General features: G+C 36.9%; 1 protein-coding gene across 4 annotated transcripts in view; it reads left to right on the top strand.

The window, feature by feature from the left end:
* Window positions 1-14,157, top strand: part of TRAPPC8 (trafficking protein particle complex subunit 8) — a 52,007-nt gene that overhangs the window by 24,544 nt on the left and 13,306 nt on the right. For all 4 annotated transcript variants that reach the window (XM_064384948.1, XM_064384944.1, XM_064384942.1 and 1 more), the window contains 13 exons: window positions 846-1,070; window positions 2,096-2,204; window positions 2,913-3,107; window positions 3,293-3,423; window positions 4,498-4,572; window positions 5,266-5,392; window positions 6,414-6,571; window positions 7,344-7,786; window positions 10,143-10,290; window positions 11,519-11,615; window positions 12,071-12,139; window positions 12,259-12,299; window positions 13,869-14,054. In XM_064384948.1, the coding sequence (XP_064241018.1) occupies window positions 846-1,070; window positions 2,096-2,204; window positions 2,913-3,107; window positions 3,293-3,423; window positions 4,498-4,572; window positions 5,266-5,392; window positions 6,414-6,571; window positions 7,344-7,786; window positions 10,143-10,290; window positions 11,519-11,615; window positions 12,071-12,139; window positions 12,259-12,299; window positions 13,869-14,054 (2,004 nt within the window). The remainder of the gene's footprint in view (window positions 1-845; window positions 1,071-2,095; window positions 2,205-2,912; window positions 3,108-3,292; window positions 3,424-4,497; window positions 4,573-5,265; window positions 5,393-6,413; window positions 6,572-7,343; window positions 7,787-10,142; window positions 10,291-11,518; window positions 11,616-12,070; window positions 12,140-12,258; window positions 12,300-13,868; window positions 14,055-14,157) is intronic.

Genomic DNA, 14,157 nt, shown 5'->3' with positions numbered 1-14,157 from the left:
TGAAGAGAAATCAGCCAGGCTGTTTAGCTGCAGACCATAATACCTTATTTTAAAGTGTCACTAGTACGTGCTGATGTTAAGGATTTACTGCTTGTACTCTGCTGTCATCACCACACCAATGTGAATGTATATTGCATTTTTTCCCCATTAGTGCTGTAAATAAGGGAATGCTGTTGCCATTTTTTAGAAGCTGAGACTTAGCTGTACAGTGAATGTCTATACAGCTGTTCAATACCTAGACTTGGGATTGAATGCCTGGGTCCTGCAGTGCAGGGAAGGAGCTATGTGGCTGATTGGGATCAGACCATCTATTTCCCAGTGGCTGATATGGCAATTGGTAATTTTTCTTGTGTGTAGGGCTGTGTTTTGTTGGTTTTCTTGAAATGGATTTTTGTCCCAGATATATATACTGAGCAACAGTTGGCTGAAAGTATCACACTGAAAGTTCAGTTTGGGTGGAATGAAATGTATTAAGTCTGGCTTATGTCCTGAGGCTTGGCAGTACAGCTCTGTAGACTTTAGCAGTCAGTCCTAAAGGAACTTCAAACACTGTTTTAAAAGTAATCTTTTCTTATCTGTTTTTCTAACTTACTGCCTGTTACTATAGTCTTTGAAAATGTGAACTTAATCTGGAGGCCAGGCTTTGTACTGTAGGAAGAAGCACTTCTGTGCTTAGATTAGTATTGACCAGATTCTATGAGGCACAGTTCTGAAACGTTACAGTTCACATAGTGGCAGGGATGTGGTAAAAAGTACTTTTCTGACTTAGTGTTCAGTCTTCGTAATGTTATAATTACAGTCAGTGGATAACGGAATAATTTGACAAATTACCTTTTTTCTTGCAGAAGAAACATGCCTTACGTTGCTACTGTCAAGCCATGCAGGTGTACAAAGGGAAGGGCTGGTCTCTTGCAGAAGACCACATTAACTTCACCATTGGGCGTCAGTCCTTTACGCTTCGTCAGCTGGACAACGCTGTGTCTGCCTTCAGACATATTTTGATCAATGACAGTAAACAACCTCCAGCTCAGCAAGGAGCTTTTTTAAGAGAGTATCTTTATGCCTATAAGGTAAATGACTTCCTTGTCTCTGTTTCTTGAGTAATAAGTAATTTTATTGTCACCAATTTTCTGTTAAATCATTTAATAATTTAATTTTCTGTTTTATCTGCTTTGTTCCAGACTTGGGCTTTTCTTTTTTTTAATCTAGTTGATATGTTCAATTTTTTACTTCAGACTTAAAAAAACCCTGCAGATGTTGCTTTTCACATGTGTAGTACTTTCACAGATGGGTATAAGTATGGGTTATTATCGCAGTAATATATGTGTTTTTATTACAATAAAGTCTTCTTTTTGAGGGTCATAGCTGAATTATAGTTGTGATAAGTTTCATAGTCTTTTAGAGGAAATGGATCTGTTCTGTTTTGATCAATGTATAATGATTTTGAGGGTTTTTGATAATACATGTTTAATAAAGACTAGGTAGCTCTGTCATCTATATAGTGAATTTCATTCTTTAATAAGGGTAGAATTTGATGCATCAAGTGACTCATTGAGTTGTGTTTAAGTTCATGGGTGATTATGGATTGCAGAATACCATATACATCACAGGGTGTTTAGTGCTGATATTGCCGCACAATATGCAGCCATGTAGATACTGTCTTTAAAGCTTATAAACAGAATTTCTGTGGTGTTTAAGTAAGGCAGACCTTACTCAAAGGCTGGTGTTTGAATCCACAGCTCAGCTTAGTTAGAGTCTTGTTTAATGGTGTTGGGATATTAGATATAGTTTATTTATCACATTCAGAGTTGGAGAGTCAAGCTTTGCATCAAAGCTCCTAACAGCAATGCAACCATGGTAGTGATTAGGTTTCAGGGTTAAAATAATTATTCTCCTTTTCCCATAAGGATTTCACAAACTTCAAACTCCTATTAAAGAAAAAAAACCAAAACTATGTCAAACAGTTAATTGAAATTATTTATTTCATCTTAAAAGTACTTCCTGTTCAAACATTGAGTGTTTGTAGCTTGGCTTTCTTATCATTTAACCACTGGTATTGTATGTGACACTCTGTTTCCTTGATCCTTTGCTCCAGAATGCAACCCAGCTCTCACCTGATGGTCCCTTACCACAGCTTCCTTTACCATATATTAACAGCTCAGCAACTCGTGTTTTCTTTGGCCATGATCGACGACCAGCAGAAGGTTAGAAAATTTTAAGTAAACACTTTCAAGTCTGTTTTTTAAGGAACCAAAATACATGCAAGAGTTGCTGCCATTTAAAAGAAGTCTGTCATTATGTAGAACTAAAGTGACTGGGTAACTTAAAAATATTTCAAAAGAAATGCTTGATCTTAATGTAAATATGAAATCTGTGTATGGGGTTGTCTGGACTGTCACTGTTTTTCACACCTGGAAAGCTTCAATGAAAGTCTATAATGAACTTCATGAAAGGGATTATTATTGCTGTAGTAAATACTGGATGCTAGTGGCGATGCTACAGGTTAGCTTTACAGTTAGCTTCTTCTAGGATGAAATATTGTAAACTCTGATTCCTGAGTGTAAAGAAAGCTGACTGGAAATTCTTGTATATTCCAAGTCTGTACTGTGGGGTTGTAGTCAATTATAAAGTAAAAATTATCTGTAGCCTGAGTATACTATGTGGCATGCTAAAATCTTGGAATGCTGTGGTATCTGAATGGAACTATACTCAAATTATTCTCAGTGTTGTCTTCCATGTGTGTATTTCAAAATGTCCTGCACTTCACTTTTAAAAATCAGTTGTAGTATAAGAATGGTAGTGACCTAGAACTTAGATATTTTAAGAATAGTTACCAAACTACCAGTGCAACCTTCTGATGCAGCTGTTGCACATCGCCGTTCTTGCCTTTAAGACCACCTTTCTCTCTGCAGGTGAAAAGCAGGCAGCTACGCACGTAAGCCTGGATCAGGAGTATGACTCAGAATCATCACAACAGTGGAAGGAGCTTGAGGAGCAGGTTGTGTCTGTGATAAATAAAGGAACAATACCTTCAAACTTTCAACCAACACAGTTCTGTTTGAATCGCTACTCAGATAACTCCAAATTTCCGCTTGCTGTGATCGAAGGTAAAGTTGAGATTTTTGCACTTCAGAAATAAACTGGGTTAGATAAATTTGTATTGATATTTCCTGTCTTGGAGATTTGAGCCACCATTCTCATGCAAATTATTTCTATGTGAATTCTCTGAGATAGCCTTCAGATTGTGATGGGGAAAGCGTATTGTTATTATTTTCTTGCACTTTTTTGATAGAACCAATAACTGTAGAAGTGTCCTTCCGAAATCCTCTGAAAGTTCCGCTTCTTTTGACTGACCTTTCATTGCTGTGGAAGTTTCAACCTAAAGACTTCAGTGCAAAGCATGATGGAGAAACAAAAGAGCAGGTAAAGAAAGCTTCATCCTTTTCCAACCCAAACAGCTGCAGGTATGGAGGTGTATATTGAGTATTCAAAATTCTGTAGTATGAAGATGTTTAAGCATAAACATTAAACATGAAGGTTTTAAGAGTAAACTAAAAAAAAAAGGCAAGAAAAAGAGTAGCTACTGAAATAATTTTTATATTATCTAGATTTTCCTAGGCCTGTAGGGCACAAAGCAGCCAAGTTAGCAAATAATTCTAATGTGTAGTGTAAAGCTGAATGCAAAACAAAATACTTACAATATTTCATTATATATGTACCGTGGCTATTTTGAATCACACTAGCCTTGACTTGCCAATGTGAGTGTCAGTAGGTAGATTATCAAATACCCTTTTCTTCTTTGAGCTGCTGTACATAGTGAAATGTTTGTTCTGAAAAACTGTGCTCATAAAACATAGAAACATATTAGTATCTTGATTAGAAGAGAAATGAAAACTTGTTGTATTAAAAACTAATGTTTTGAATACTTCAGATGAGCTGTTGTGCTACTGTTTGACTTCAACTAATGCTGGCAAAATCTCTGATGGACTGTTGTCATATCCAGGTTTTAAGGGTTTTAATAAATTCTAATACTGAATAGTACAGTAAATTCCTCAATAATTTGTTTTCCTGGCCAGAACTTTGGGAACACAGTGATCTCTAAGGGTTCTGTAAGTATTTACCAAAGTTCCAAACATGGTTCTACATAGTTTAAGTCTCAAGGCTTACCATACACTTTCCCTTCTGTTCTGATCTGAACTGCTACTTTAATGGTGTGATAAATATTTCTGTGAATATCCATGAAACAGACTGGGAATGGTTCCAATTTACAGTGCTAAATCTTAAATTTCTCTTAAATGTTTACTGATCTCTCAAGCTGCTTTTTAAATTCGTAAATGCTGAGAAGCTGAGCATGTAGCACTTGCTTTTCCTAACTGTTTGGAAATTTGTATAATTTTTTTTCCCTTGAGCACTTTAGGAAGAGTATTGGAAATATTATTTATGGCACTTTCTCTGCCTAGGAGTAATAGTATCTAAAGAGCTGTTTCTTCTTTTCAGGGTACATGTGATGAAGATATGGTAGGAACTGAAGCAATAGCAGAATTTTTAATTAATAGTGAGGAGACAAAAGTGGTAAGTACTATACTTTGTTTTAAAAAGTATTTTCAGCTTTGAACTTTAGTGAGTGTGCATTTCAGACTTGTTATGATCTGAACTTAACACTAAACTGACAGAACATGACTGAATCAGAAATTCCAGTATCTCATATCTTATCAATTTGTGTAAATGTGACAGGGTCAGAGACAGTGGGCACAAGAGGCTCCTCCTGCAGATCAGGAAACATTTATAGCTGCGTTTATAACACTTACTTATTTTGTAAATGTGATGGTGCTTGAGCACTTGGCACAGGCTGCCCAGAGAGATTGTGGAGTATCCATCTTTGAAGATGTTCAGAGCCCTTTGGATGTGGTCCTTGGCAGCTGGCTCTAGATGGCCCTGCTTGAGCAGGCAAGTTGGGCACAATGACCTCCAGAAGTCCATTCCAGCTTCAATCATTCTGTGATTCTGCCCCTGTTAATCACAGTAGAAGTGAACTTTAAGGAATTTTTCTCTAATGTAATGAACATTTCTCAGCTGTGAACTGGTTTGGTAAATTCTGTGTATATGAAATTTTCAGTCTAGTAAATTATCTGTTATTTACTGTTGCAGTTATAGCTGACACAGCTATAAAGTAAATGTAGCTGTGTGTTTAGCAATTGGACATTTAACTGTAATAATACTTCTTTTTAGTAGCAACAACAACAAAAATTTAACATATCTCCACAGGCAAGACTAAAGCTCTTTCCCCATCAAACAGGGGAGCTACATATTCTGGGAGTCGTTTATAATCTTGGCAGTGTTCAAGGTGCTGTGTCATTAGATGGGCTAGATCCTTCTATTGGATTACAGTCAGGTAAGTGTATTGTTACCTTAAATTGTGTGTTTCTGGAAGGAGGAGACATGGCTCCTGTAGAGTAGAGCTAAATTTTAGTGTCTAGTGTTTGACTACCATGACACAAGGTCTTCCATCAGGTAGGGATGTAGAAATAAGAGAAACAACTGAAATGGGAAAAGAACAAATTGGCTCTTGTGGGAATCCCACAAGGAAGGATACCAGATCCATACTTCATTGCTGCTTTTAAATCTGCTGAATTTTTGAAACCAGTAAAAAAATCAAAATGTAAATATTCCATCTAAGTTGTGTTGAATCTATAAGAACTTCCATGGTCTCTCTTGCTGTTTATTTTTCTTCTGTATCTTTTTTGTTGTTAACTTTCAGCTTTTGTCTAAATGTTGCACTGAAGTTCTTTTTATAGATTTCTAAATTTAAATTTGGCGGATAGTTTTTTTTAGCATCTTGAATTCTCTTTCCTTTATATTACTATATAAATTGAAAATTGCATGCTACTTGAATTGTTTTGTTGAATCATTCATCTGAAACTGTCTCTCACATGGAGAATGTAGTTGCTGGATGAAATGGAGACCAAAACGTGTGAAAGTGTCTGAAAGAAAAAGAAGCTTGTTTAGAGGCTGGAAACCTTTTGAATAAAAACCATTTGGAGAATGGTGGCTGTCTTTAAAGGAAATAATCCTCTAAGTGACTTTTCCAGCCTGGCAGAAATTGAGAAAAATGCATCAACTTCATGCACTATTTCCTATGTCTGCCGCTTCCCTTCCAGTTGTAGTCAAACTATTGAAGGGCAGAGTAAATCCAGAACGATGGATAACTGGCTGTTGGAACTTGAGCTAGCCATGTGTTACATGACTGTAAGCTTTGAATAGTTCTTTGTTGGTGATGCTGCTTAATCAGTGAACACCACATGAGCTCAATAACAAAAATTAACTTTTGAAATTGGATTGAGAGCTTTGGGTCATTTCTTAGAGACAAAGTCAGGAATACTTAAAAAAACCCAACGTTCTAAAAATTTTTTCAGGAAAGTTTGTTTCCAATGGGTTATCTGTACGAGGAAGACAAGATTTAGAAATCCAAGGACCTCGACTTAATAACACAAAAGAGGAAAAAACATCGATTAAATATGGACCGGATCGACGGTTAGATCCGATTATTACAGAAGAAATGCCTTTGTTAGAGGTATGTAGCTGCTTCCTGTTGGCAGTTTTGAGAAATTAGCTGAATGCAGTTTCTAAACATAATTCTAGCAATGGCAGCTTGCCATTGGATTTTATTAATGCCTAAATCTTTCCAGGTAATTTCTGATCTGTCAGTGACAAACTTGTGTGGGTTTTTTAAAATTGAAACTTGAAGCCTCAAAATGAGTATCCTTTTGAAATTGCTATATTCCCTTTAGAATTTTAGTTGGCAACACCTTTGGTAGCCAGATTTTAAAGTAAACAGGGAACAGGCAAAGAAGCTTTTTTCTATTTCCTTGCCATTCATGCAGAAAAGTTACTCCAGCTGGTTAATTAAAATACAGTGCTTTTCCTTTGTAGGGTTATTGAAAATGGTCTGGGTAACTGGTTAATGACAGGGGCCTATAGAGTGGGATGGATCAGCTGGAACAGAAGGGACTACAGTGATCATCCAGTCCAGCTTTGTCTAAATGCCTCTTGAACAGTGTCAAGCTTGGGACATCGACCACCTCTCTGGAAAGCTATTCCACTGTTTGGCCACCTTCTCCATACAGAAATGCATCTTAATGTTCAGTCTAAAAATCCCCTGGTGCTCCTTTGAGCCATTCCCACATGTCTGATCACTGGATTTCAGGGTGAAAAGATCTGCATCTCCCTCTTCCCCTCAGGAAGCTCTAGGCAGCAGTATAGTTTGTGTTAATGGTTGTTTGCATGGCATTCCCAACTTGGCTCAGTATTGAGGTTTTTATTTTTTCCTTTTCTCTCCTATACAGGTATTCTTTATAAATTTTCCTACAGGGCTTCTCTGTGGAGAAATCAGAAAAGCATATGTAGAATTTGTGAACGTAAGCAAGTGTCCTCTTACTGCACTGAAGGTCGTGTCCAAGCATCCAGAATTTTTCACTTTTGGTGGAAATACTGCGGTTTTAACACCACTAAGTCCTTCGGCCTCTGAGAACTGTAGTGCTTACAAGACTGTTGTGACAGATCCTACCTCTGTGCGAACAGCACTGCTGTCTTCAGCTTCTTCTGCAGACTTTGGGGTTGGCACGGGAGGTTCACCTGAAGTAATACAGGTTCCGCTTCCTGATGCTGTTCTTCTTCCTGGGGCTTCAGTGCAGCTGCCAATGTGGTTACGGGGACCAGATGAAGAAGGTGTTCATGAAATTAACTTCTTGTTTTACTACGAAAGTATTAAAAAGCACTCAAAAATGTGGTAAGTTCTTTTAATCTATTTTCTCTGTCATACTTATTAGACACATTAGATTCTGTGATTGTAATGATAAAAGTAAAAATATTACTGAATTTCTCTCAGTCTCTGTGATGATGTGAAAATGGCCTGTTATCTGCTATTCTAAGCAATATTTTTTCTACTATATGATCTTATTTCCATAGAAAATTGGGTAACTTATGCTGCTTTTATTGAAGTAGTAAATACTAAAGTATTTTAATACATTAAAAGAAGCAGGGCTTATGGAATTCTGTTAAAACAACCTTTGTATTTAGTTCCTCTGGAACTGCATTGTTCTGAGGTATAGGTTCTGAGGTATGAAAAATCATAATTTGTTTCTACATTTTATAAAACAAAATCTTGTCTACCTTGAATGAAAGATTTTGTTGTTAGTTAAAATTTGGTTAGTAATTGTATTGTGATGAAGGATGGTCTCTTTGGAGGGGTTAAATACCAAGTTTGACTTGCACGCTGTTGTATAGTTCCTTTTTGGACCACCTTGAGAGAATCCAGTCAAGTTTGACACCACAAGCTAAAACACTCCCAAGAAATTAATTCACTACTTCCTGTGGGCAGGCAGGTTTTCAGAAAAGGGGGGGGCTCCATCATGTTTAAGGATTTCTTGGGAAGACATGTCATCAGGCCCTGATTTGTCCTTCTTCCTATTATTGCTGAGGATAACACCATATGGTATGGAATATCCTGTTGGTCAGTTGGGGGTCAGCTGTCCTGATGTGTCCCCTCCCACCCGTTTTTTCCCCCTGTCCCAACCCCAGCCTGCTTGCTGGTGGGGTGGGGTGAAGAGCAGAAAAGTCCTTGATCCTGTGCAAGCCCTTCTCAGCAATAACAAAACATTTCCTGTGTCAACATAATTTCTAGCACAAATCCACAATATGGCCACTTACCACCTATTGTGAAGAAAATTAGCTATCTTAGCCTAAACCTGCTTGGTGTCTGTACCAAGGTTACTTCAGATAAGCTCTAGCAAGATGGACTGAATGTCTTGTTGTGGCTGAAGCTTATTTTCTAGGCTAGTTCTAATAGAGAAATGAAGTTCGTGTACTGTGAGACTGGTTTGGGGTGTAAACAAAAGCAGAGTAAGTTGAAGATGGTTGAGAGAATGGATCAGCAGCATATTCTCAAAATTGAAGTCATGCAAATGCACCCTTGGTTTAGATTTTTCTGTAACTTCTGAAATACCAAAGTTAGCATTTCATTTGGCTCTAAGCTAGTCTCTAGGAATAGGAAATTTCTCCCCTCACAACTCATAGTATTCAGAAATGGAGGTGCTTGAGAGATGGAAGAGAGTTTCTTGACTAATGTACTTGTTCCTTACTGTACTGCAGTTTTGAGAGGAACTTATGGGAACTGCTCTGGTTTAAGAGTGCTTTTGGTAGACTGAGCATAGTGTTAAAAAAATTATGTAATCCGTACCACTTGAAAGCTATACATATACCTGTATATCTGAAAATTAACTGCAAAACTTAAAAGTTTGTTCTGTAATTGTGACATTGTGAAGTAGAGTTTAGGAAGCCACTGATTTTTCCCTCCCAAAACTAAGTGTCACATGATGTTTCAACAAATTCAGTAGGTAATGCGTATCAAATTTTTTCATGCCTCTAAAATGTTTCCAAGTGGAAGTTATGGTAACAAAAGCTTTTACATAGGAAGAGCTCATGTGTTTTGATGGTGTTTAGGAATGAAATTGTACTCATCTTTAGAAAAGTGGGAAGATAACTTTCACAAAGGGTCTGCTGTCCTGGAGGTTGAGCATACCTGGAATAGGCAGAGTAGCTATGGTTTGATTTTGTTTTTTTAAATTCTCTTTTCAGGAGACTTTATTGAATGCAGTGGTATTCTAAGTGTTTTTTAGTAAATATTTATGACGAGTTGTGATTAAGTAGTGGTCTTTTTCTCACTTATTTACTCAGAAACTGTTTTCCAGAGCATTTGGTGGCATTAAATAGCTTAATAATATCTGTGTGCCAATACAGTTCTGTTTGCTTTCCCTCTGCCAGTTGTCTTATATCTGAAGCATTTCTGAAGTGTTTTGCCTCATGGTAACACCTGAACCTTTCTCTCCAATATTTAACGCTGGCTTAGATGGCATGTTTAAAGAGCACCTACCCCTGCAGCAAAATGGTTAAAAATAAAGTAGGTTTGCTAGGATATCGTCAGTGAAAATTGTATATTTCATGGTTGAAATGAACAAATTGTCTAATCGCCTTAATATTGACAAACATAAAAGCTAAATTTCTTGATATCATATTCTGGGCAGTCCTGGTTGTTCAAAATACTGTCTTTTTTTTTTTCCTTTTCTTTTTTCTCCTCCCTTTCCTAGTCACAGAGTATTAAGGCACACTGCAGTTATTTGTACCAGTCGATCTCTGCACATTCGGGCTACTGTCTGCAGAAGTAATGCACTTGGGGATGAAGAAGGCAGAGGGGACAACATGTTACTCTTTGTGGATGTAGAAAATATCAATACTGTAAGTTATTTGTATTAATAATAATTGTGCTGTCCTGAAGCTCAGCAGATATGAACCAAGACTCAAGTTTTTCTACAGTAACTTTACAAACAAAAATTTAAACTTTGCATATTTGATTATTCACTTACTGTTGGAAAGAGTATTAATGTGAAGTTATATCCTAACTGTGGAAATCTCCTATACTAATCATATTACAAGCCTATAGTTCATAGTGTTTTTAGGAAGATTTATTCCAAATGGATGAGTGTTCTTGATCTCAGCTTCCAAGGTTGTCTAATTCAGCACTGTGTCCCCTTTCAGTGAAAACACTGCTAGAACTAGTGGTAATGTCAAAGTCAGAATTTAAGCTTAAATTTCAAGGCAGTTTCTCTGTTTACATTTATCACCAAACTATAAAGACATTTTTACTAATATAATCCAAATGCAGATATGTCTGTTGACTTACTAAAGCAGATGAAAATACTCAGTTTTTCAAACCATGCTAATTTAAATTTACTCATTTTTTTGGCAAAGCTGCTCCCATTTTTTCAGTCACAAAGCAAGGTAACTGAATTGTCTGTTCATAAAATTCATAGACACTTAGTTGGTAATGGAACCACTGAGCTGATTTGTCATTTTCTTTTAAAGGTGTGTACACTCTGGTTTTTTTCTTCATTTACTGAATATTGTCCACTCCTTTAAGGAGGGGGGAATGTTTTTATAAAGGACTTGCCAAGTTAACAATGTGAGGCTTATTTTTCTACTACCATCTCACTCTTTACAAGAAAGGAAGCCATCTCCAAAAGCCTATATTTTATTGTATATATATGTAAACCCAAAATAGATCTTGAGTTTCTAGGATTTATGATATGGCAATACTCCTAAAGTAATCCTAGAAACTAAGCAGCCTTGTGGACAGTGTTCTGCATTGGAGTTAAAAAGCCTAGTTTTTGTTGAAGCTGTTCTTAATCTAAAATACTAGCTTGTGGGTCATTCTCTGGGGGATCCTTATTTCCTCTTTGTGTGGCTTTGTTTACTGGAATTGGAAGTTGCTGTGATCTGGGACTGTTGCTTTACTTTACAGTTGGTCTTAAATCTCTCCTTGCCTCTACGTACTGTGTGTTATGAGTGGTGTGAATAATGAGTTAAGATTCTAACAGTGCCACCTTGCAGCGAACACTTACTGTGCAATGTAGCACATCACAGTTGTGATTGGTTTTCTTTGACATAACTTCTGTCTGTTCCGTAGAGTGAGACGGGTGTTAAGGAATTTCACATAGTGCAAGTTTCAAGCAACAGCAAGCACTGGAAGCTTCAAAAATCTGTTAACATCTCTGGAGACAAAGGTGTGTATCTTTATCACCAAAATGATAGCAAGTCTAGCTTCTGGCTGATAAAAACAGTTAAAAGAATCTTACATGGAGCTGAATTTGGCTTTCAGAATAATTAGTTTCTAATAACTTCATCCATTTCAAAAATACTAAAGCTCTTCTTTTGTTATATTTCAAGAAAGGTATATTTACAGATAACTTAATCAGACTTAAGGAATTTTAAAAATAAGTTTAATTTACAGATAAATTATTTCTGTGCTGTAGAGAAATCCATGTGTGGGATGGCTGATAATTTTCCCCACAGGAAATATGGTTGTGTTGTGTGCCATTGCAATGCTTGATTAGCTGTGCTTGTTGAGTGTTATCAGTGTGTTTCTTGTTTGTGAATGTTCAAGACTTCTAGCTTTTGTCTAAGGGACTCTGACTATACTGAGGGCAAATAAAAAAAATTTGCCACCTTTTTCTTTCAGATACTAAACTGGCTAGCAGAGAGAGAGCGAAGTTGTGTTTTAAAGCAGTGAAATGCAAAAACTCAGAAGGTAGGTTTTTTTCCTCAGTGTGGTAATTATTTGAAAAAAAAATACTTTTTTGGATACTGTATGTTGAAGTTGTAACTTCCCATGATGCTAAAACAGTGCTTTCTCTTTTTATCCCTTAGAAAATTACACATTTGCAGATATTGTCTTTGGAAATGAACAGGTAGGTGGATGGGTACAACTGCATATTTTGTCTTGTGTAAGGTGTCCCTGTCATGTGAAAGGACAAAGAGGTGGTAAGGTAACTTAGGCTAGCTTGTAGTCAGGAATATTAGGATCCCAGCTCCACAGCTGAACTACTTTGGAATCACATTACAATGCTGGCTTTTTTTGCAAATGCTTTTCCTTCCTTTTCAGCTCTTTGGAGTAGTTACTTTAAATATGCCCCAGCCCTCTAGTTTTCTAGTAGAGGCCTGCAGATATTAGATTCTTGTTCTTGATTATACTTTTACTAAGACAGGCTAAAAATTATAATTACAGCTTATTTGAAAAACTGGAAAACTAATCAATGTTGGTCCCAGAATTTCAGAACTGCTGCAGGAGGTTGCAGTGAATTCAAGGAGTCTGATTTTTCTAGAAGTTCAGGATTCTAGACTACCACGCTCTTCCAATCTTTTTTAAACATACAGATATTGAATAATCCTTTCATTAAATTATCTTGGTACTACAAATGCTTTCCCAAAACCTGAGGAAAGTAGGCCACTTGCATTAGGTCAGAAATCTGCATAGTGGATTTAGTCAGTTGAATGACAGATTGCTTATTTTATGCTGAGCATACGTTTTTCCTGTATTTATTCAGCTTTTAATGCCAAAGAAAACCTATTCACTGCCATTTCATTTCATAGGCATATAAATTGAAGTTAAGACTAAAAATGTGAGGTAGATGATACCTCTGCATTTTTAGAGTTGGAATGTGAGCTACAGGAACCTCAGCTTTCCTTGCAAACATTTTATTACAGTGGGAAGATGGGGAGGGAGTCCTCCCTTCCAAGCAGTGGCTCCAAAGGTGGATTTTCTCCCAGGGTTATCAGCATTTTGCTAGTGCAATAATTAGGAGCTTTGCAACAGCATATTCTGGAAAAGCTAGCATTTTTGAAAGGGAGGGGTTGGAAAGCTAAAGTTCCTTGCTTATCTTGTTGCCTCCAACAGGACACGCCTCCAACAGGACACAGTATCATTGCTATTGCTCTTAGAAACCAGTTTCTTTACCAGGCTTTTGGTGTTGGAAGAGCTTGGTACACATGACAGCACAGTGCTTCTGTTTGTGCCATGTGTCTGTGGGGATGTGCTGTACACATCTATTATCTCTGCTATTGCTAGCAAAGTGTATGTTTCTAAACTTAGATAAATAATTCTAGCTAAGCTGAGGAAAATATTAGTAAGCAAAAATTAGTTTTGTGTGAATTAGTTGGATGCTTCAGCTCTCTTTAATAGATTTGAAATATCACAGTAGGCTGCTTTGTGATAGTAATCAAGGCTCCTATTTCTAAATTTGGTATTTGTAGTTCTAAGCTAGCAAGTTACAGTGCTGTGTTCCCTATATTACCTTTAGCAGCCCTTTAGATAGACTGATCTCTAACAGGTCAGGCACAGAAACCAAAGTGTCTGGCATCCTGGAAGCCCACTGGGATGATGGAACTGAAATGCTACAATGATGAGCTAACTCTGTTAGAGCAACTTGAGTCAGCTCACATCCTGTTCTGAACACTTTCTTCCTTTTTTTCTCTTGTAGATAATAAGTTCGACCAGTCCTTGTGCAGACTTTTTTTTCCAAAGTTTATCTTCTGAATTTAAAAGAACACATGTGCAATCTCATACTCATGCATCTCAAAGGGCAGTGAAACAAACGTTTGATGAAACAGTCAGATTGATACAAAGATGCAGTGAAGTTGATTTGAACATTGTGGTACTGTGGAAGGTATGTATGGTTGTGGCCTTTGTGGTAATTTGGACATGAAACATTACAGTTAGAAAATAATTTTATGTGGTATGCTGAACAGGCATATGAACATATAAAATTT

Source organism: Passer domesticus, chromosome 1, assembly GCF_036417665.1.
Source record: "Passer domesticus isolate bPasDom1 chromosome 1, bPasDom1.hap1, whole genome shotgun sequence".
In the NCBI taxonomy this organism is placed as follows: Eukaryota; Metazoa; Chordata; class Aves; order Passeriformes; family Passeridae; genus Passer; species Passer domesticus.
Note: the sequence above shows the minus strand (reverse complement) of the source record. Positions and strands in the feature narration are given on the sequence as shown.